The sequence below is a fragment of the Misgurnus anguillicaudatus genome, chromosome 7 (assembly GCF_027580225.2).
Source record: "Misgurnus anguillicaudatus chromosome 7, ASM2758022v2, whole genome shotgun sequence".
Classification (NCBI taxonomy): Eukaryota; Metazoa; Chordata; class Actinopteri; order Cypriniformes; family Cobitidae; genus Misgurnus; species Misgurnus anguillicaudatus.
The window spans coordinates 6174479-6199322 of record NC_073343.2 but is presented as its reverse complement, the minus strand read 5'-3'; the positions used below and the strand labels follow the sequence as shown (position 1 = coordinate 6199322).

The 24844-nt window shown below is 36.6% G+C and overlaps 1 protein-coding gene and 1 long non-coding RNA gene across 2 annotated transcripts; both read right to left on the bottom strand.

Annotated features, from left to right (window-relative positions):
- Positions 1 to 3866: 3866 nt before the first annotated feature.
- LOC129414306 (uncharacterized) lies at positions 3867 to 7951 on the bottom strand. Its single transcript, XM_073870032.1, has 12 exons — positions 7796 to 7951; positions 6675 to 6747; positions 6467 to 6533; positions 6279 to 6372; positions 6124 to 6188; positions 5978 to 6033; positions 5753 to 5844; positions 5310 to 5639; positions 4867 to 5196; positions 4424 to 4753; positions 4077 to 4304; positions 3867 to 3970 (listed from the first exon to the last, which is right to left on the bottom strand). The coding sequence occupies exons 1-12, from the start codon at positions 7944 to 7946 to the stop codon at positions 3867 to 3869; spliced, it is 1920 nt and encodes a 639-aa protein (XP_073726133.1). The 5' UTR covers positions 7947 to 7951.
- A 6234-nt stretch (positions 7952 to 14185) lies between these two features.
- LOC141365240 (uncharacterized) lies at positions 14186 to 18298 on the bottom strand. The gene is made up of 3 exons (XR_012370426.1): positions 17143 to 18298; positions 15720 to 15890; positions 14186 to 14600 (listed from the first exon to the last, which is right to left on the bottom strand). It is a non-coding gene; the product is annotated as an uncharacterized lncRNA (long non-coding RNA).
- Between the last annotated feature and the right edge of the window lie 6546 nt (positions 18299 to 24844).

Genomic DNA, 24844 nt, shown 5'->3' with positions numbered 1-24844 from the left:
AGCCTCCATTTGGACAGCTCTTACATTTATTTTAAACTAGAACTAGTCCAATCCCTGTCCGGGAAATCGCCACAAAGTGTTTAAAAATAATGAATAAAATGTCATTCAAAAAATGTGTGCTTGTGTGCTCCAACATTAAATGATTTGGATCTCACTATGAAAACCAACAGAAAAATTTAGTGTCCAGTAATGACATCAATTCAATATTTTAATTAAACAGGGCAAGTTTACCACCTGTTAGATACTGTAGATATTTAGGGGTGGTTTTCCATACAGGTCTTATCTTAGTCCCAGACTACAATGCATGTTTGAGTTGCCTTCATTTAACAAAAAACATTCTAAATATATTTAAAAACCTCTTGTATTGACAAATCTTAACATATATGTCAATGTTTTGTTTTAAGATGCACCCAATATTGTTATTTTGTAAGGTATGTTTGTAAAAACTACTTAAATGTCCCAAGACCTAGTCCTGGATTAATCTAATCCCTCTTTAGGAATCTGCCCCTTAATCAAATAAAATGTTTTAATATGTCGTTAGTTGACAAAAAATATGACCAAATTTAAGTAGTTTAAAACAATATTAAAAACAATACTTGAGACAAAACAATGGCACTGATATATGTTGAGATGTCAGTACAAAATGATGGCAGCTCACATTTGCATTTTAGTCTGGTACTAGAATAAGCCCATCTGGGAAACAGCCCTGTTGTGTCATATCAGATGTAGGTGGCTTCAGGTTCAGCTGTGATTTTGAGGTGTAGTTGTGGTCAGAGACAGATAAATCCTCCGATTTCGTTTCTGCATCACAGTTCAGGAGCATGTGGAAGGTCTCATCTTTACACCACATCACTTATCTGTGAAAATAATAAAACCATAAACATATTTTTACATTAAAATACATCATAAGAATTAATATATGATGGGATGATTATCTGATTATCTGAATAGCGTCACATTCATTGGCGGCATATCATGGGATGCAAAGTTAAATGCTTGATCATCACAGATTTCATTGATTCTGGTTGACTCTATGGCTGCCGTCATCATTGAGCATCCCACTGAACCGGAGCTGGATCTGTCAGTCTCTTCATGGCTCTTTGGGAACAAAAGGATGAGAAATGCAGAAAAAACAAGTTAGTTTGAAGGCTGCTGATATAATGTACAGTTTTTACAGTAAGATAGATATGCGTTTGGTTCGGGTCAAGCTCACTATTGAAGTGAAAACATGTTTAGGCAATAAATCAGGTGAACGCTTAGTTAAACATACGAGTCTTTAGACTAATCTTTCAACAAAACAATAAAAAAATGAATAAAATTAAATATTTAAAACGAATCCATATAAATCGACGAACAAAACGCGTTAATAATTCACTGTATAACACTTCATGATGCACGATTAGTATTTCTGTCTGCCACGTCTTCACATAAAACTTCCAGCTTTGAGCTTCTTCATTGGTGGAGGATATACGGTTATCAAACAGAATATACAGCTGGCTGTCTGTAGCCATTTGGGAACCACGCGAAGAAATCCTGCAACTCATGACATCTGCTTATGAGTTAATGTTAATGTTATGTAAAATGTATGCCTGTAGATCCTGACATCTTGAATTGTTTACCTGTATTTTAAGCTTGAACACTGTACTCATCTGTAATCTAACCTGTTTAAATGTAACTATTAGAAAAGAATGGAGGACCTTTTGTCTGAGTCAAATTTCTTTCTCATTTTTTCTCATCAATTTTCTCTCTCTCTCTCAACTTTTTTCTCATTTTACACGTTGAATTCAGAAAGCTCTTCATATCACACAATCCTCAACGGATTGCTCTTAATAACATGGAGAGGACACATGTGACAGACTTCCCCCATCACCTCTGATACTGATAAGCTGTTATTATTGGTGAACTAAACCTGATCCCGGACAGGTTTTAACGTTTGAATCTGTTGCTTGACAGCAACTACAGGATGTGATTCTAAGAACCAAATAGATAAAAACCCAAAGAAATAACAATGAAATCCAGCTAACTGAGTAATAAGTTTAAAAAGTTGTAAACGAATGATCTCAAGTTTCAGGTCTTTAAATTGTTTAATTGTATTTGGGGGGGGGGGGCTTCATTGAAGCTTTCTGCTGCTGCTCCCCTCAACTTCATTTTTTCTGAACTGACAAGCAAAACAGCTTTCTCTCCAGGCTGTCTATAGCACTGCTTATTGAAGGCTGTAAATAAAACAAATGGAGATTTAATGCATGTACGTCACTCTACATATTAAATATAACATGACACTTGTTATATTCAGGGCTCGGGTAAATTTTTACCTGTGAAACCGCAGTGCTAGACGAAGCCTGGAGAGTAGCACTCCTCTGGGCTTGAAGTGCACGTCTATAAATACATAAAACACATTTCTTAATGACCAGCAATATTCTTCATTTCTGCAAACAGTCAAACATTAAACTTTTGTTAAAACTGAGATTTTGCTAGACTTGCTGAGACTTACTGAATAGCCCGATTTCTTCTTTGACGTTGCCTTCTCTTCCGTCTCTTTTTTCTTTTTTGCTGCAAAGTAAACAAATAGAGATGTAATCATGTAATGCGTGCATATTACACTACACATTAGATATAAATTGGCAGTAGATATGTTTAGGTAAATTTCTACCTCTGAAAGAACAGCTGGTACTGGCTGCACTTGTGGATAGGAAGGTCTATAAATACATAAAACAATATAATTAACACCTGTTTTTACAAACATTCAGACGTTAAACAACTGCTGTCTATAAAAATGTTGAAACAGCTAAACATTACATTATAAATGTTTGAGTTAAAACAGAGAGAATTTGATAAACATACTGAGCTGGGGGCATGGTTCTCGCCCTTTTTCTTGTCTGTATCTCCTGTAAATATAAAGACACAAAGATTGAATGCATGTATATTACACTACATTTTACATATAGATTGACATTAGTTTTGTTTAGGACAAATTTTTACCTGTGACACAGCATCAGCATGGCGCTTGTGGGGCGCACATGCTGATGCTGGCTGCACTTGTGGAGGCGAAGGTCTATAAATACATAAAATAAAACAATATTGTTAAGAGCTGTTGCTGCAAATATTCAAACACTAACCGAATGCTGCCTATAAAAAGCATGTTACAAATGTTAAAGTTATTTTGCTAAAACTTACTGAGCTGCCTTTGCCGCCCGTCTTCGCTGTCTTTGCAGCCTTCGCTTCTCCCTTTTCTTTTTCTTTTTTTGCTGCAAATTAAACAAATAAAGATTAAATGCATGTATATTACACTACACATAAATTGGCAGTATATAGATATATGTAGGGTTCTGGTAAATTTCTACCTCTGAGACTGAGGTTGAAGGCCTAGAAAACACATAAAACAATATTGTTAAGACCTGTTGCTTCAAATATTCAAACACTAAGCACAAGTTTTCTATATAATAACTGTAAATGACCACAGCTAAACATTATAAAAAGAGAATTTGTTAAACTTACTGAGCTACAGTCCTTCTGGCTTTTTTTGCCTCAACCTCCCCCTCATCAATTGTGTGTGGCTGTAAAAAAAAACAGGGATTTAATGAATGCATAGCACACTACATTTTACATATTAATTGACATTAGTTATGTCTGACTCTGGTAAATGTTTACCTGTGACATAACAGCAGCACGGCGCTTGAGGGACGCACGTGCTGGCTGCACTTGTGGATAGGAAGGTCTATAAATACATAAAATAAAACAATATTGTTAAGAGCTGTTGCTGCAAATATTCCAACACTTAACATTTGCTATTTGTAAAATCCCTAAAGCAAAACGTTATTTTACAAATGTTCAACCTAAACACCTTAGAATTTGTTAAACTTACTGAGCTACTGAAGTACAGAGGATGTGCCGGAAGTGGCCGAAGCATCCCACAGTGGAACCGGCAGAGGACCGGGACACGTTAAGACCTGCTGATTGGTCCATGGCGGGACTGGCAAAGGAGCAAGAATAAAAGCAAGAATAAAAATAATGGCAGTAACACTAAAAATTATGATTTTGGGAACATTTGTGCATATAAGAATTTTTAAATAACTTACAGATAACCGGCAACGGTCCGGCCATCAGCAGACACCGCAGAGGGGCGGGACCCCCAGAGGAGCGGGCGTGGCCCCCAGAGAAGAGGCCGCGGACCCCAGAGAAGCGGGCGCGACCACCAAAGGAGCGGGCGCGACCGCTAGAGGAGCGGGAGCGTCCGGGACCTGCCCTCTGCCGGCCCTCTGGCGGCCCTCTGCCAGTTGCACCCACAGACCCAGTCTCAGGCTGAGCTGAACCGGATAAGCAAGAATAAAAATAATGTCAGTATCACTAAAAGTTACGATTTTAAGAACAATTGTGCATATAAGAAAAACTGATTGAAATTTAAATTAATTTTTTAATAACTTACAGATGTCCTCTGAGTTCTGGACCTGCTCAGCAGTTGCCGTCGGCAGGACCATCAACGGAGCGGCCGTCGGCAGGACCGCCAAAGGACCGGCCGACGGCAGCATCCGCTGAAGACCGGCCGACGGCACGACCGGCTGAGGGGCGGGACCCCCAGAGGAGCGGTTGCGGCCCCCAGAGGAGCGGGCGCGACCGCCAGAGGAGCGGGCGCGACCGCCAGAGGAGCGGGCGCGACCGCCAGAGGAGCGGGCGCAACCGGAACCTGCCCTCTGCTGGCCCTCTGCCGGCCCTCTGCCGGTCGCACCCGCGGCCACAGTCTCAGGCTCCGCTGAACCTGATAAGCAAGAATAAAAATAATGTCAGTAACACTAAAAGTTACGATTTTAAGAACAATTGTGCATATAAGAAAAACTGATTGAAATTTAAATGAATTTTTTAATAACTTACAGATGTCCTCTGAGTTCTGGACCTGCTCAGCAGTTGCCGTCGGCAGGACCAGCAACGGAGCGGCCGTCGGCAGGACCGGCAAAGGAACGGCCGACGGCAGCACCCGCTGTGGACCGGCCGACGGCACGACCGGCTGAGGGGCGGGACCCCCAGAGGAGCGGGCGCGACCCCCAGAAGAGCGGGTGCGGCCCCCAGAGGAGGAGGAGCAACCCCCAGATGAGCGAGCGCGACCGCCAGAGGAGCGGGCGGGACCGGGACCTGCCCCCTGCCGGCCCTCTGGCGGCCCTCTGCCAGTCGCACCCGCGGACCCAGCCTCAGGCTGAGCTGAACCTGATAATCAAGAATAAAAATAATGTCAGTAACACTAAAAGTTACGATTTTAAGAACAATTGTGCATATAAGAAAAACTGATTGAAATTTAAATGAATTTTTTAATAACTTACAGATGTCCTCTGAGTTCTGGACCTGCTCAGCAGTTGCCGTCGGCAGGACCAGCAACGGAGCGGCCGTCGGCAGGACCGGCAAAGGAACGGCCGACGGCAGCACCCGCTGAGGACTGGCCGACGGCATGACCGGCTGAGGGGCGGGACCCCCAGAGGAGCGGGCGCGACCCCCAGAGGAGCGGGTGCGGCCCCCAGAGGAGCAGGAGCAACCCCCAGAGGAGCGGGCGCGACCGCCAGAGGAGCGGGCGGGACTGGGACCTGCCCTCTGCCGGCCCTCTGGCGGCCCTCTGCCAGTCGCACCCACGGACCCAGTGTCAGGCTGAGCTGAACCTGATAATCAAGAATAAAAATAATGTCAGTAACACTAAAAGTTACGATTTTAAGAACAATTGTGCATATAAGAAAAAATGATTGAAATTTAAATGAATTTTTTAATAACTTACAGATGTCCTCTGAGGACCGGACCGGCGGACGAGCGGCCATGGGTCGTCTGGTAACCCGGGCAGGTACCGGACATATGAGGGGGCGTACTGATCTATATATATATATATAAATAAATATAAAAATATTCAGGGACTACCCAATTGCTGTTTACATTTTTACATAAACATGGCTAAAACAAATATTACAATGATTAAGTAAAACAAAAGGTTAATAGCTGAACTCACGGAGCATTAGATTGCCTAAAGCTCGCATCCACCTCCTCACATGTCACAGTAACAGTCTGCAGGAAAAATAACAAACTGAGAATTAACAAATGATCATTAAACTACTTTTTAACTTAAAATTGAACGAGTTATGATCAAATTTAAACCTGCGAGATTTTCGCAGACGGAATCCTGCCCGGGCCTGACCTTCGCCCATTGGGCTGTCCAAAACCTAATAAGCAAGAATAAAAATTACAAGTTAAAGAACAATTGTGAAACCCTCAAATCTTAATAAATATGTATTACAACATTTCAAACTTACAGACTCCCCTGGACAAACCGCGGGACACAGAACCTTCTTGAGCCTCCAACAGACCTCCTGGAGGGAACTCCTCAACTAGCTTTGTCCCACTTGGCTGGAAATGCAGAAAACAGAGAATTAATACATGCACATTCAATTACTTTGTAACTTGGCACTAGTTATGATAAGGGCTCTGGTAAAACTCTAACCTGTGAAGCACAAGTGGGACGCTTGTGAGGAGTTAGTCCCAGGGATCCTGGATAGCTCATAGAAGGTCTATAAATACAAATACAAAACTTAATAAAACCTGTTTGTGCAAACACTCAAGTACAATGCAATTTTTTATTTACAGCTAAACATATTTTTTTGTTTAAAACATGTTTTAACAACAATATTATTGTGAATGTTTTATGTTACCCTTTACTGAGACCGCCTTCGTTTGATGCCGCAGAAAACTTTGAAACAAGTTTCTGGGCTTGAAACACTGGACCTGTATATGAAAAGCATTTTATGAGTTTTACAGTATAAGAGTTAAAGACCATTTTTTCTTCCAGTATATTGTCCAGAAGTGTCCATTTGAGATTAAGTCAGGTGTGAAAAGGACTTGCAATGTCAACAACATTAACAACGGTATTTGGTAACGCTTTATATTACGACCCGCAATGTACGGCATAATTAAATTGAATTTACAGCATAGCTATTTGTAACAACAGAGTAACTTTAAAGTACATACTTGTAGGTATAAGGTAACAATATATTTATTTTGGGGTAATAGGGTGGTAAAAATATGGAAAATTACTTTATAAATTATTTATAAGTATTTTAGAACTACAGTGTACCTATTGTAATATTACATGGTATGTACGACTTAGGCAAGTATCTGGGGAAATTATTTAATAATTTTTTTGTACATTTTTCTTATTCCCTACTTACTTGAAGAAAGTATATTGTATACAGTCGATGTCTACGAGCCACGTCGTCAAATAAAACATAACAGCACATCACTTTTTAGTAGCCTATATTACTGATATGATTTAAATAGCAAAAATCCAGCTGATTTATAATAATATCGCCCCTTAGTCATACATACCAAGTAATATTACAATAGTTACCCTGGTTTTACCACACAAAAAGAACAGAAAAACCACATATGGCATCTAATGGTAAATTCGTGTGATACAATACCATTTTTACCACCTTATTACCCCAAACGTATCATATTGTTCCCTTATACCTACAAGTATTATGTAATGTAAAGGTACTCTGTTGTTACAAATAGGTACGTTGTGAATTCTGTTTAATTACCCGGTACATTGCGGGTCTTAATATGAAGCGTTACCCATGTTTTTAAAGTAACTGTCAAGTTTTTAAGTTAGTATAGTAGCAAAACGATAACTGAGTTTTACACTTTACACGACTTTTTAGTTACAGATACTGACTCACTTACACAGTTCATGTCAAACTCTGATTAACACAAATATAATAAACACATCTCATTTTACTTTATAGTTAATAACAGAAGAAATGGGTTTACTTACAGGTCTCTCTCGCGGTGTCCGAAATACGGTGAACCGGCATCACCGCGGACTCCACAGCTGGCATCCGAGGACGCCTGCTGTATTGTCCGCGGTGGACCTTCGGTTGACCGCTAGGCTGGCGTCCCAAGAAAGAGACCAGCCAATTGTACATGGCCAAAAAAACCCGCGCGTAGAGGGCTTTTTTGGCCGTCTATAAATCATTGAGAAAAAAAAAGAAATAAAAAACAAACACACGAACACACACCAAAAGCAAACTAACACACGCTCAAAACAAAACAAAAACACGCAAAACACACAAATTAAACTAAAAAACGAAATACAACGAAATAGCAATGAAGAGCAACAGCAACGTCAACCAAAATCTCCTAACTTTAAACCCACAAATTTTCTGGAATTCGCGCGGTCTTATATAGCCCTCTTACAGTGACGAAATAATCACACATGCTTACAGTTCCATTAGCGTCACTTTTACTGTGACATCACCTTGTGCGCCATAGAAATAGTTTAACCACTTAACTGTCCTAGAGGAACACCTAGGTTTACTTTACTATTTTGGATGTAAATGTTTGTTGAATCATGACAAACTATATATGTTTGGAAAGGTCGAAGCATCTAGAATACATATTTCAGCAGTGTTTTATAAAATAAATTATGTAGGGAGAGTAATTGATTCATTTATGAAGAGAGTGTGCTTCAAAAGATTTATATCCTGCTAAATGTCACAGTCCCAACGGTGGGATGCTTACAATTACTTCAGTGTTTTGCATATGAATTCTTATCCAATCATGACCAACTGTATATCAATGGAAAGCTCTAAGAGGGTAGTTTTCATGCATCATCATCATTTTGGGAAAATACTGAAATAGTGTGAGTCATTTTCTAAAAGGTCAAGCGGGCCCACATTGTTTTTACATATTTAAAACACTAATACCCCAAAACCTAAAAATCTTGACAAACTATACATCTTTGGAAAGCTCTAAGAGTGTAGTTTTCATATTTCATCACAAGTTTTGGAAAATAATGACGTAGTCAGAGTCAGTTTCTAAAACGTCACAGGCCACAGGTGGACCCGATTTGTTTTTACACATGTATAGCACTAATACCCTGTTCTAAACCTAGAAAATCCAGTCAAACTATATATCTTTGGAAAGCTCTTAGAGTGCAGTTTTCATATTTCATCAAAATTTTGTGAAAGAAATGACGTAGTGGGAGTCAATTTCTAAAAGGTCAACATGTAGGCCCAATTTGTTTTTACATATTTCTAAACCTCTACTCTAAACCTAAAAAATCTTGATAAACTATATATCACTGGAAAGCTCTCAGAATGTAGTTTTCATATTTCAAGGTCATCTGATGATAGAAATAATGTAGTGACAGTTTTTAGTTACATGACCCCACCCCCCATAGGAATGCATATAAATGTTATATATTCATAACACTATATCCTGGTCTACACAGTCTCACCCCATGGCGTCAATATTTGAGATAGATATATTACAGAGAAAAACTATAGACCATTTTGCCAGATGTAAACAACACTGGTCCAAAAGCACTTCCTCTTGTTTTACATTTTTTTTTAGTTAATATTTATTTAACATTTTAATTCAATTAATATTAATATTTTGTTCAGTGTTAAAAAACTGAAACAGGAAGTCTTCTGGATCAGTGTTGTTTCTTGCAAAATGGTCTATAAACATATGCTCCATTAAATTGTCCTTCGACCCAAAGCTAGTCCTGTCATATAAACACATAAATATTAGCCATATATAACATAATTTTAATTATCATTGCAGTATTTCGTACTGTCTTTACTATATATGAAGTGTTTTCTATAGGTTATGTTTGTATTGTAATTACTTGTTGTTGTTAACTGTAAGACTCTTTTATTTTTAACATTCAGTAACATTTATCTCTGACTACATAATTCTTATAAAATAAACTAGGGATTCACCGATAGGATTTTTTTGGGCCGATACCGATATTAAACACTTGTATATAATACTATACAGTTGGTTTATTAGCTAGTTTATTTCTGCATCAAATTATTTTTACTGAACATGGATTGAATCTAATGAACATTCAACTGACCAACAAAATAAGAGAGGCACAAATTAAGCTAAAACAAATATAATAAGACTGCATGACAACCTTCAAAGGTGGTTTTTGCTATTCAGCATTTATTTTATTAACAACATTAACTCATTTTTTTTTTTACATATACTGGATTTCTTTATGCAGTTAATTAATAAACAATCGGTATCGGCCTTTCTTGTGCTATTGCCGATATGCCGATGGTTTCAAATTCATCAAAAATCGTCCGATAAATATCGGCGGCCGATACATTGGTGCATCACTAAAATAAACCCTAATTATCATCCGAACGAATATAGTGACCGTGTATTGTTTTCATATTAGTGGCTTAAATTAGTGTGGGCTAAACATTCCCCACAATCCATTCACAAAGTTTAAAACGTAGAAAATGGATTAAGGTTCACAATGTTGGGCAGAAACTAGTAACTCGTTACTTTAATAATATTACTTTCCCTGGTAACTGGTAGAGTAATCATTTACTAAAAAACAGATACATTACAGTTACCATCCAAAAAGGGCTAGTTGCTAGTTACATGTATGTCACCTGCTTGAGCCTGTTGCAAATTTTGGTATATATGTTACAGCTTTATTACATTACATAACTTGTTTAACAAATAGTTTGAGGCTGTTGTACTCTTCATTTATCTGCAACTTTCATGGATTCACAGACTCACAAACTTTTATGCTGGGGTGTGCAATTGAAAAGTAATATAACTAGTAGTGTAACTAATTACTTTTGGCTAGTAAGTACATTTACATTTAGCAGACGGTTTAATCCAAAGCGATTTACAAATGAGGTGGAAGATACATAATTGCTCTGAATCTTGTCTCGGTCAACCTAACACAGTACATGAGGCATGGTTATGTTTTATATAATGAAAGAACAGAATAAGAGAAAAAGTAAGTAGCAATGCAGGCTCAGGTGTAAATAAAAGTGATGTGTCTTCAGTCGATTTCTGAAGGTTGCCAACGACTCTGCTGGTCTGGTTGCGCTGATGATGAAGCCACCACAAGCCACCGGAGCGCAGACATCATATGACTGAATTAGTTTATTAGTGTGTGTATAGGGGTGCAGAGTCTGTGGCTGTCTCCTCACTTTAAAACTGTTCCTTGTAAATTGGGTTGCCAGCCACATTCTGTATATTTACAACTAGACAACTTTTACAGACTTGACCTGTAATTGCCAGATACAGTATCATGCTGCAATTTATTTTTTACAGTATTTTCTATAAAACTTTACACTGTAAATTTACATAATGGCAGCTATAATGCCAGCAAATTACTGTATTTTTACAAAACTATAACCAAGTTATGTATTCTACTGATATGCCACTTAAATATAAATTAGTCATTACATGTGTTATATTGCAATAAATTATGAATAGTTTTTATTAAAACATGAGAACTATTACTGTTTTTACATAACAGTAGTCTCAAATGGAAAGTAAATACACACACACACAATTTAAAACCTTTATTTTTTACAGGCAAAAGCCACAAAACTGCCTTATATAAACATGTTGGCTGAAATGTCAGCTGTATGAAATAAATGCACTTGACAGTTAACAGAACAGTTAAGAATGATCAGAATATAAACAATCAAGTGCTCTTATAACTTTCAAAGAATGGAAAGGTTTTAAAATATTTTAAAATTATGCAAAAAAAAGAAAAAGGAAAGTCAGGAGGGAAAAATACATTAACATAAGTATGTTGGATAAAATGCCAGCAGTACTTTTGTATTGCAATTAAAGGGACACGTCACCCATTTGCATTAGGCTTTGTATAGTTAGAACCCCAGTCATGTTTTTGAATGGTCATGCATCATTTTCTCAGTTGCCACTGAGACAGGAGAAATACAGATTTCAGTGTTGTACTTCCTTCTTTCAATGATGTAAAAATCATCATTTTGCATCATTGAAAGCAGGAAGTCCAATATCTTTGTTGAGGGGGTGAGACCATAGATATGTATATAAAGCAGGGGTCGGCAAGTAACTTTGGCCGCGGGCCAATATTTTTTTTAGCCAGTAGATGGCGGGCCAACTGTTGTTGGCACACTTACGTCTTATTTTGAATTAGCCTAGTATAGGCTATCTGATCTTTTGTCAAGAAACATTGTCTTTATTTCCTATTTAAAAGACGAAAGACGGCATTAAAAATAGCTAAAAACATGGTAATGGGTCTGTGTATCATTCGTTCAATCGTTTTTTTTTTTCAAATTAAAAACAAAAATGAAAAAATTAACCACCACGGGTTTTCTGATTGTGTGCTCAGATAAAAAAATTAATTACTGGATTAGACATTTTTTTTATTTAACTCCTTTATAGGCATAATATATCAATGAAATCATTTTAAACAGATCAAGTACTATAGTGGTAATATTACAGGCATTTATGCTCTCATGAAATACTCTTACAGTCCGACTTTTGAACTATTCCTTTTTTTATTAATATTTATCCGGGACACACACATACACACATAAGGTTTAAGGAGGTCTCCGCTGGACTGTTTTTTGTCCAGCTCCGACAAGTTTCTATTCATACATTCATACACTTTGTGTTCGCTTTTTTCCCGACCTGACGGGTCCGCAAAACTTAACGTCACGTTTCCAGAATCTCACATTCAAATGTCTCTAACGAAAAGAGACAGATAATTTTAAATGTTATACAAAAATTGTGTTCGTGCCAATAAAAATATTATTTTAACATTGTATTCATTGTATTTATAATGAAATATAAATAATAAATTAAATAGGACAAAGCCTCTCACTCAAATTTCTCACCATCATAAACCGAGTTGGTTGCGGAGTTGCTGTTCAAATTGCTAAACATCCTCCTTTGCCAAATTTATAACGTTTTAAACGGAGGTAAAGATCAAAGAACTATGCGTTAGGAAAATTAATAATGGCTTTATTTTAATAGACGTGTAAAACCATATTTTGGCGGATTACTTTCATTTTTTTTAACGAATTTACCTGCCCATTTAGTCTTAATAATTAACGGTAAACGAACTTGACTTGCTGTTTTCGAAGGCAGGTCGAACCTTAGGTCGGGCTCGAGCCCCAAGTTCAAGTAGCAGAACACAACAGTATTCCTTTCAAATCTACTTTAAAAGTGTATTAGTTAAAATAATACTGCAGTAAAAGAGTTTATTTTTTATCATATTTTGTAGTGGTTTCTAAAAGCCAGCAATTACTTTTCAGTAATTTGCAATGTCACGGAGTTTAACGTCTTCACGCGTGATGAATTGACATGATTTACGAGGTAAATTTGCAAATGATTCATGAAGTCATACCTCTGCAATTATTTGATCGATTTTTTTTTATAAGTTTGCTCATACTCTATTGACTGTTATGATCGCGGATGCGCTGGTAGATAAAGAGACCGATAAAAAGCGGCCCGTTAAGATAGCTATTATACGCATTTTTTTCAGGACATTCTTGCTATTTGTCAGTGTGTTATACGCGAATAAATAATAATGAAAAAAGTTCAAAGTCGGACTGTAAGCGAATGAGACTTACAGGAAAGCATGGTTGCTATTCAAACCCTTATTAAAACCCTTATTAAAATGTAATCTGTTAGTACCTGATCTGTTTAAATTTATTTCATTGGTATATGTCTGCTAAGGTGTTCAATTAAAATTTGTCCGAACCCGTTTTCATTCCTTTTTTTATTTTTGATCTGAGCGCACATTCAGAAAACGAGTCGTTTGATTTTAGTTCAGGAAATAAATAATAGAAAAACAAGTCGTTTTTCTTTATTTTCTTTTTGGTTTTGATTTGAAAAAACGAATGAAGGAATGATACACGGGGACATTTTTGTAAACTGTTATTGTAAAATAAAAAAGTCTGATTAAAAAAAAAATTAAAAAGCGGACTTCAAATTAATCCAGCGGGCCAGAAAATATTGCTGGCGGGCCACTTTTGGCCCGCGGGCCGCCTGTTGCCGACCCCTGATATAAAGGCTAGATGGCTCAAGGCGGAGTCCCTAACGGCATCACCTGGCGGCCATCTTACGACAGGGCGCTCGCTCACTCGTAGCATTGAGTTTAATGGTGCAGGTACTTTTAAATGACCATAACTTGCTCAATTTTCTACCGATTTTCAAACGGTTTGGGTTTTTACAAACGTTATTAATGTGGCTATAATTCTGGATGCTTTAACATGTTTCATGAATTTATTTTTTATTTTTAGTATATGTATGCAGTGTCATAGGTACATCTTTGACGTTTATAACAAACCAAACCGTTTGAAAATCGGTAAATAATTAAGCAAGTTATGGTCATTTAAAAGTACCTGCAGCATTAAAACCCAATGCTACGAGTGAGCGAGCGCCCTGTCGTAAGATGGCCGCCAAAATGCGGACGTTGCACTCAATTGGCCAGCAGCGCGGACGAGCCATCTAGCCTTTATATACATATCTATGGGTGACGCACTTTCAATACAGATTAATGTTTCTACGGGTGAAATGCTCCTTTAACAGTTAATAGTACATCATTTACAATGCATGAAACTTTATTTCCTTTTAATCAAATTACAGTATATGGTGTAAGTGTCTAAACAAAATTCCATTCAAAGTCTGTAAGTTTTTTAAGAAGAAGAGAGGAAACCTGTGGGTTCACAGTAGTGTTTTTCTGCACAACTTGGCCAGTTTTCTTTTAAGTCATTTTCCCTGTCTTCATCTTTGATCCACGTTCTAAGTTGATGTCGAGAAACCATCTGCAAGGCACAAAGCAAACAACAAAAAATACTATTATTTTGAGGTCTACACTCCAAAAATGAATGTGTTAAACACAACAAAATCAGTGTTATTATTGGAACAACACATTTTGTGTTACTTTTAACAAGTTAACTTGTGTTGTCACTTTTATTTATTTTAACACAAAATACATTGCATTTCACTGACAAAACTTGCAAACAAACCAAACTTTCCACCTTAAACTATATTCTTCTATTAAAAAAATCACAAACTTGTGTATACTTTCAGGTGCTCAGCCAAGGCTGCATTTTAAAAATAAAAATTTGATGAACTTTTGGATGTTGTCTTCTTACTTACACAGTAATTATTAAATATTTATTCATTAATTGTGCAATTTAATTGTATTATTTGGTGTAAACAGAAGTAACTGGGGAAGATCAATGGTCTGTAAAAAAAAAACGTTCTAGTCAAAATAGAAATCTGAATGTTAGGGCTGCAACCCACATTAAACAATTATTAAGCATAGTATAAATCCAAAATGCCTTTTGTACTTCATGTTGTTAATGCCCGAATCAGAATTTGTAGAAAAAATCTGATCTTAATTGTGCACTGGATCACAACTATATCACAACTAAATGTGTCCTAAATATTTTATATTAGATTAAGATTAGGTCAGATGAATACAGTTCATACTTATTAAGCTTTAATATAAAGTTTCAGTTTTACAAGACATGACCCACACTTACGATTACACTGTACAATGTTGCAAAACTTCTGCTTGCAACTTGATTTACACTTTTTTACACTTCATGTACACTGCACATGCAAAAGAAATTGTATCCTGCACATGCAAATCTTTTAGGTGTGATTTTATTTTCATACATCCCCCAGTTTTTAATGATATTGTCTTCTTTAGACACCCAGCTTATGTAGAGAAAATTCAGCTTTTCACAAAAAAGCATTGTGGGGATTCAATCCAAACCTAGGTTACTATATATAAGTGAATTACCACCCATTCAATGTGTTTATTGAAGACGTTGATAATGTAAAATGTGTGATAAGTTATCAATAAACTGTATTTAACCTTTGTGAATAAATATAAATGTAAAAAACATATGAATGGGAAATGAGTGTCTAACCTCTGAACAAACTCAAAGGTGTTGAGTTGAAAAAAACTCTTCCTGATACTGGAGGTTACAATTGTAGAATGAGGCAATCAGCGCTTCAAGATCAGAGATAAAGTTGGGCTGCTCTCTTTCACACACAACCTGACCTTCCATGTTCAACATCCAGTGATGGTTGTTTAGATACTGAAAAATAACCAAAAAAAGAGTAATAAAACAGTTTAAATAAAAAAGTCTTTTTTGTCTATTTTTGTGATGTTATTTAGTTGTTTTTAAATATAACTTTTAAACATAACTAAACCCCAACCAATGAGGGGTTTTTTTTGGGGGGGGGGGGGGGCGATGCCGATACAGATGTTAGGAAGTAAAAAAGGCAGATATTGATATATAGACCGATATTTTTTATGTGTATATTATAGGAAAGTACAGTACACATATACCACAGTATAGTGCTGTATACAGTACCAGTCAAAGGTTTGGACACTGGAAGTAAGTTCAAATGTTTGACTGGTACTGTATATAGAATACAGAACATACATAAACAGAATATCAGCACATTTGAGTGATAATTGCAAGAAATATGTTTATCAAACACGTATAAATGATGTGACAAAGATATTTAATGGGGGCAGGGGTAAAATTGTTAAAAATTGTTAAATTGTTACCCTGGCATCAGTGCACTGAACAGTAAGCATCACTTTACTTAATAACTTTAAAACACAAATAAAATAAAATATATAACTTGAGTTAATGGCAGTTTTTAGGGACGAGAATAACAGTATTTTGGAAAAAGGAAACTTATGGAGTCGTTGTTTATTAACACCTGTAAAAAGTAATTTTCTGTAATTAAAAAATTGTATGTTTACTGTCAGTATGGCTGATATTTATTGACGATATTTATCATAATAATGACAGGTCCACCAGTTTAGTTTATGTATATTGCAACATTTAAATATACATATACAGTGGCGGCACTTGACTGCTCATTCGAGGGGCCCAAATTCAAAATATGTGTTCGGAGTGTCATGTGTGTTTTCAAAAATGTGTTTGTTGCTTCATGTGAACCATGTGCATCATGTGTTTTGTCAAAATAAGTGCCTTCTGCACATGCGTCAAAACCATTTATGATAAAAGAGACGCTCACGTTCACAAAATACATGCAAGACACTCCATTAACAGTAAACTCTGACTACACATGAGAATGCGAGTATCTGGCAAACGTGAGCGTCTCTTTTATCATAAACCCTTCAGACGCGTCTGCAGCAGGCACTTATTTTGACAAAACACGTGATGCACGCAGAACACATATTTTGAAATTACAAACCACACACATGAAGGGCAACATACGTGTTCTGACGAACTTTGCATCGAGTGCCCTCGAAAAAAGAAGTCACCGGCCACCACTCACCTATAACATACCTACATTGAACATACACACCTCGCTTGTGTTTCCTCCTGCATCAGCAGCTGCGTTGCAGGTGAACATCTCTGAGCAGTCTCTCCATGTTCTTCTTTTATGTGTAGCTGCTCACCTTAAACAGATCCAGTACATTTAAAGTAATGTTTTAAATCAAATGAAGCACTACGTATAATACCACTTCAAAGAGTCTTTTTGATTTTTGTTGCAATAGTTTTGGAAGTGCATTTTACGTCTCTGTGCAAATCACAGAGGTGGGACAAAGTCATTGTTATGCAAGTCACAAGTAAGTCACAAGTCTTTGCTTTCGAGTCCCGAGTCAAGTCGAGTCAAAGATGAGGCAAGTCCCGAGTCGAATCAGAAGTCAAAGCCAACAAGTTTCAAGTCGAGTCCAAAGTCCTACCATTTTAGTTTCGAGTCATTTCAAGTCCTCTTACCACAGAAATAAAATGCTGTGCTGTGGACAGGTGGAGGGAGGCCCCTATACTGCATTGCATTTGCAAAAGATCAAATTGGCCAAAAGTCTGTAAGTCATTTGTGCGCGATGGGGAAGCAGAATGATGCCACCATGGCTGAAAACTCGCTCCACTGGAGCACTAGAAGCAGACACAGACTCGGATGGCTACTTGAAAGAGTGAAGGAAGAGTCTTACTGTTCAGTGCCCAGAACAAAAGGGCATTCTGTCCTTCTGCCATGTCAATGTAGTGACTTAGCTGCTGTGGAGTAGTCTAGATTTTTGTTTTCCCTCTCACCCTTATGCTCACTCGTCTCAGCGCGACCCCCCATAAGCACACCACACTCACAGATGCATATGTATGGATCTTCATGTAACTGAGAGCATTCTGAAAGTGTACTCATAAACACATAAACTGAATGTGTTATCAATGTCAGTTTATTATAAGAAAAAAAGACTTTAAAAGCCAATGGGTTTACAGCTGCGGAAACTGGACTGATTTTTAGACTGGTTTAGTGGTAATCAACATCTAACTTAGGGCCAAAAGTTACTCAACTGTTAATTAAAATAAAATAAACTGTTTACAATCTTCAAACCGTGGCTAACACATGCATTGAAGGAGAAAAAAATCCACTCTTTCAATAGCTATTATCTGACAACTATTGATAACATTACCATGTGTAATTTAATGGTGTAAATGTTTTTAATAAATACACATTTAAGATGACCATGAATTAACTCTAATTTGCATAGTCTTTTATATAAAAAGCGTATATTTGCATATACAAGCATTGTCTTAATCAGAGATGGGCATAAATACATGGAAATGTATTTCAAATACAAATACAAAATACTGTGTCGAAAAATTTATTTAAATACAAATACAAAATACTGTGAGGAAAAATGTATTTAAATACAAATACAGTATTTTGTATTTTGAAAATACACAAAATACATGTGAAATTGGTGATTCTGTGCAAGTATCCCTATTAGGCTGAAATCTATCTGGGTCTATTTCTGAATGCCAAAAAGGATTTAGATGTGTGCAACTACTTAGAAACTTTCATTTTATTTTACGTACCTCTTGCTTTCCCCTGCACTGTAAAAAATAGAAAACTAGAAAAAAAACTTGGTAACACTTTACTTGAAGGGGTGTGCATAAGGCCGACATGACACATTCATAATCATAACATGACGTGTCATGAACATGAAGAAGATTTTATGCACATTTATGACAACTGCCATTAAGTGTCATTTACTCAGTTATGTAATTTTTAATGCAAAGATGACATTGTTTGAGATATCTTTGTTATGGCATTAAGTGTTAATACTATGTCAAATATTATTAATACTCGGTCAAATAAACATTATGAACTGAAGAATATTCATGATGCTGTTATAAAAACTATTTAACAGAGTATTAACACTTAATGACATTTTAATGACAAACTATATTTGCATCACTGGTAAAAAGAGGTCAGTTATGTTGTCTTGGTTAATGTCAAGTTGTCATGGCAAGTTATGATGTATGGGTTAAAGCAACACAATGTAGTTTCCATGTAAAAATGACTTACAGCTCCCTCATGTGGTTGAAAAGCGCAACAGTGCCTGGTATCAGACACTCTTCTGCAGGCAGGGGAAGGGGCGGGCTGTGTTTCCTACCCTCCACCGCCACTTTCAGAGTGTGCTTGTAACAGCTAGGAGGCTGCTCAGGTTGCAGCAACAGTACAATTTGTCCAGTTAAAAGTTGTTCTATCACTGAAATAATTTTAGAGAGATTATTTAAAGGTAAAAAACTACATAGTGTTGCTTTAATGTCAAGTTGTCATAACAAAGACATCTCAAACAATGTCATCTTTGTCATTTGTTCAATTATGTCATTTTTATTGCAATTAATGACACTTGTCATAAACATCTATAAAATCTCCTTCATATTCACGACACGTGCCATGCCACGACCATGAATGTGCCATGCCAGCCCCACGAACAAACACCCCTTCAAGTAAAGTGATGTTTTATAAAAACATCATAAAAACTTTTTCATGTGTCGTCAAAATGACCCACAACCTAATCAGTCATCAGTTTATATGTTAAGAAATCCATGCATTTACAAACGTCTCACGAGACAAATTATTCGGCAAACTAATTCCTCTCATTGCTGCTTTTTGATGGTTTTGAGAACAATTACTCACGAGTCGCCCTCTGTCATTTCACAGAATTATACAATGGAAAGCACGTCAAGCATAAAAGCCTTTTAGGTTTACACAGTTTTTCAATATTTTACTATGTTCTTACCTGAACAATTAATACATGCCTATCTTTTTTCAATACTGTATGTGCACTTAGTCTTTGCACAGCATGTCATGAATGTGTTAGCATTTAGCATAGTCCCATTTATTCCTTAGGATCCAAACAGGGATGAATTTAGAAGCCACCAAACACTTCCATGTTTTCCCTATTTAAAGACTGTTACATAGTTACACAAGTAAGTATGGTGGCACCAAATAAAACGTGATTTTTAAGTGAATAAAAAATGAGAACTATATTGTATGGCGGAAGAGCACTTAGTTTGCAGCACTTCAACCTCTGGCGCAGTAACATCATTACTCCTGTGAAGATGTTACTGCGTACTGAGGTCGAAATGCTGCAAACTATGTGCTCTTTCTCCATGCATTGAAAAAAGATAGTTATATATTAATTTGTCTAAGTTGAGGTAAGAACATAGTAAAATATAAAAAAATTGTGGTTTTCCTTCAGGTCAAAAGTGTAGGCCAATTTGTCAGCGTTCAACACTCTGTCTCAGTCGTGCAATGTGCAAGTGTAGCGTGCAACTGCCTGCCAACGTGCAAGTGTAAATTTGAATTTCCTTTTGCGACAGTTATAACACAAATCACATCACACCAAATAATTAAATCGCCTTTGCTTTATTTCCCACTCCAACATTTCAATTATTGCCCACTAAAAGCTGCACAGATTATTTGCTTAACTAGTTGATGCATGAAAACAGCACCCTGACTGGTTGACTGGCTCAAAGTATTTTGAGTATTTTAAAAATACAAAAATACTCATCTTAAATGTATTTAAATACAAATTACATTTCATTTTTTGCAAAGGCTTTAAAATACAAAATACTATTTTGTATTTCAAATACGTATTTTAAATACATGTATTTGAAATACTGCCCATCCCTGCTTAACATGAAAATAAGCTTTTACTTATTATTACTTTTAACTTTTATTATTACAAGATTATCCTGTAGCCTAATATTAGACACCCAAACCAAACAGAAGTTTAAGATCATATACATCTTGAACTTAGGTATATAAATGAACACGGGAAGTTTAACACTGTGAAGCACAAGCAAACACGCAGCAAAAAACCATCAGCATCACGGGCTTATTTTATTGCATTTGGATTCTTACCTCTAGATAAAGTAATAAACTGGACTGATGATTTAAATGTTGTTTACTCACATGTGCGTTGTTAACTCTCCGGGGGTGTATTCCAGAAAGCAGGTTATGTGACTTACCCGGGTAAGTTTAGGAGTAAGCAAGCGGATAACCTCTGCTTTCGGTTCCAAAAACGGAGGTAACTTTCGGGTTATGTAAGTAACCATAGCAACTGACTCTCTGAAGATAACCTGCTCCGGACCAGGTTATGTTGCAGGGTAAGTTCATTTTAGTTAATAAAACGAGGCTCCGGAGGATGTCTGCGCATGCATGTAAATATGATGAGCGTGCAGCGAGCGTGGAAGCATATATTTTGCATAATATTACAATGTTAAAGCATTTATTTTATTACATTTACAGTCGCAAATATTTATTGCTTTCTTAAAAATTTATGATATTTTCTTTAAATAACATGGATTGATATTTGTGATTGGACTAATTACTATACATTTTATTATAATGTTCATTAATTAACATTAGTTAACTACATTAGTTAACATGAACTAATGATGAACTGCACTTGTGCAGCATTTATTAATCTTTATTAATGTTAATTTCAACAATTACTAATACTTTATTAAAATTTGGTTAACGTTGGTTAATGCACCGTGAACTAACATGAACAAACAATGAACAGCTTTATTTCTATTAACTAACATTAACAAAGATGAATAAATACTGTAACAAATGTATTGCTCATGGTTTGTTTATGTTAGTTAATACATTAACTAATGTTAAATCATGAACATTATAATAAAGTGTTGCCAAATTATGTCCATTATTAATAAAAATTGATTCATATTTGTGTTCGGACTAAATACTATACATTTAATTATGTTCATTATTAATATATCTCCAAATATCAGTGGATGTATGAAACACATTTCTATCAGTTACTTAATGTTAACAATAAAGATAATTTGAGATTAATCTAAAGTTCCAAGGTGATAGTGTCATACAATGGAAAGTCCAAAAACTAAACGGGGTCTTCCAAAGGAGCAGAAGTGAACAATATAGTGAATATAATCATAGTGCATTTTATGCATACACTATACAATCATATCTAAAAAAAACTGTAAATAAGCCTTATGACAGATTATGCACATAATGTGCCACAACCTTTACGAAAATTAACCATGGTTTTATTGGTGTAAAGTTGTGGTAACCATGTTTTTTTTTGGGGGGGGGGCATTGATCATTGATCTATGATTATTTTTACAGGCTTTTAAATAATATTTAAATAATATTATGTGTATTTTCATTGAGACACATATAGTATTGGACTTAAATGGGGTAAAATAGGTTCATATTAATTATTTAATTTTATCTGTTTTGTAATAACACACTTCTAAGCCGATTATAAAACATTGATTTTGACAGAAAGTATTGGTTTATAATGTTATTTCTCATTTAAAAACTTTTAAGTTATCTGACGTTTCCATGGTGACTCGTGAAATCTGTGATCTATTGACAATGCCTTTATGTTGTTACCGTGAGCACGCATTAACTCTGGGTTACTTTCAGTGGGTTGATTGAACTAACTCTTAAACTGTGTTTTGGAACCGACATACCCACAGTAAGCAAGTTTGGGGTTGATCAACCCAAAGTTTGGGGTTAATCTAATGGTAAGTTAACCCTGCTTTCTGGAATACACTCCTGATTTTATGTTGTGCACTGCTCCACTCGTTCCTCCACATGTTTGTTTACGGTGGCGCGTGAGCAGCTACACTGACTGCAGGTTTAACTTCATTTGGCGCTAAAGCCGGGTACACACCAAAAGATAATCGGGATGATTTTGGGCAGATTTCCCCCCTTCCGACAATCCTAGCTATGTCCCGAGTATCGCGAAGGTTTCACAGATTATCTTATCAGATTGTCCCTTCATGTGAGGTGTGTTAAGAGTGTCCGAACCTGCTCGGAAGAACGTCGGAGCCGCGCCGATCATCAAGACTGTCTTATTTCAGAGTATTAACAGTTATAAAATTGACTATTATTCCTAGTTTATCATATATTGTTGTAATATACATATGACTTGCAAATGTAATGCTCAGTTAACTTGAATAAACCAGGTTTCATGACATATGCAGCCTGCATATGCGGCCAAAGTGAAGTTGATATGGACAGCAGAGATGGAGAAATTTATTTGTGGCAACAGCACGAATGTTTATACAACGTGTCTTGTAAAAATGATTCCAAGCACTATCATTGAAATGTCTTCCTGCATATCGTCTGCCATGCTTATTCTGAAGTCTCGCGAGATTTTGTGGGATTTCCTGTGTTCACAGTCGAGACTCTGGTTGAAAATCTGTTTGTGTGTGGTGTGCTGTCTTTGACACATAATGGCAAAGCACACACTATAGGAGCAAAACGGTTAAATCCAGGATTTTTTATCCTCATGTTTGTGGTCTTTCACATTTTGAAAATCTTATAAGATGTAAAAAATCTTCTGGTGTGTACCCAGCATAAGCAGACCTCTTGGTGATGTCAAAGTAGCGCGAGAGTGATTCAAAGCAGATTTCTCCACGTGATAACTGGAATCGCTTTCGCGGTACTTTGCCGTCACTCGCAGGTAGGTTCTTGTGGTGCTAGCTTTGATTTGGGTGGAGGTCAATAGGCCTAGGAAGGCAATGGCTGTTTCTCAATTCCAAGAACGCAAAGAACGGACTTGCGTCCTCGTGGAGATCGGTCTTGCCAGGCTACCTTGGAAGAACGAACTCGGAAGTTTTGCCGCAATGACTTCTGGGGCGTAAAGCGATTTCAGCAAGTCTGCACTCGATGCATCCTCGATATCAAGAACACATCCGGGTATTTTCATGCGTCCTCTGTCCTTGCGTTCTTGAGAATTGGAATGAACTTCGACCGTTAATGATGACGTAGAGCGAGGACACGAGGACGCAAGATCGCTGAAGAACGCATATTGAGAAACAGCCAATAATTGCTTCAGATTCCAGCTCAGCTTTAATCAGTATCAAAACGTTTCAGTCAAACTCAAGGCAGGATATTGTATATGATATTCTAAAAGTGGCAAACAATCTGGTAAGGTCAGGTATTGATGTAACTTTTGTATGGGTAACGTTACCAGCTCATATAGGAGTTGTAGGAAATGAGTCAGCAGATAAATACACTAAGCAAGCAGCTGGAAAGCCTAACATAGATATTGAGGTAAATTACAGTAAAGCAGAAATTAAAAGTATGGTTAAAGTAGCAATGAAATTGAAATAAAAAACTATATATATATTTTTAATATTGTGGGATTATTAACAAATGACTTATCTGTGAGCTTCATTATTTTTTAAAAATTCGTGTGTGCTCATAATCTTTAATCAAAAATGTAAATCTCCTCCCCTCCTCAAAATGATCTCTCTTCACTTCCGGTCAAAAGTATGGCAGGTGGGCGGGGTCCGGGAGATGATCGCAGCGATTAGCAATTAGCAACACGACCCAACTTCAAACGATCCAATCAGATCCCGATGGAGATGCTTCACATCTAAATTATGAGTAAAAAACCTGTTACCCAGCACTTCTATTTTTGAGCATTTTCTGAAAAACGACAACTCCAAACTAAAACATCTGCAGCTCTTAAACCCTATGGTCTATATTCACAATTCTGGTCTTGTTTGAAACTAGACACTTGACATATTGTTGCCTAATAGTAATAACAACTCAGAGTAGTAAAAAAACAGAGTAAAACAAGGTAAAATATACATTAAATGACTTCCGTTTTTCTTTAAATAACATTCACTTAGCAAAAAAGGTATGAAATGGTCATGTAAGACACCTGGGGACACCATATAGGTGAACTGAATGTCTGACCATGCTG

What these genes read in the sequence shown, in the direction of transcription:
- LOC129414306 (XM_073870032.1), bottom strand. Translation starts at nt 7,946, where the DNA reads ATGTACAATTGGCTGGTCTCTTTCTTGGGACGCCAGCCTAGCGGTCAA. An exon ending in GGACACCGCGAGAGAGACCT is followed by an intron (nt 6,748 to 7,795) that starts GTAAGTAAACCC and finishes TTTCATATACAG; the next exon opens with GTCCAGTGTTTCAAGCCCAG. An exon ending in CCGGTCCTCAGAGGACATCT is followed by an intron (nt 5,640 to 5,752) that starts GTAAGTTATTAA and finishes CTTGATTATCAG; the next exon opens with GTTCAGCTCAGCCTGACACT.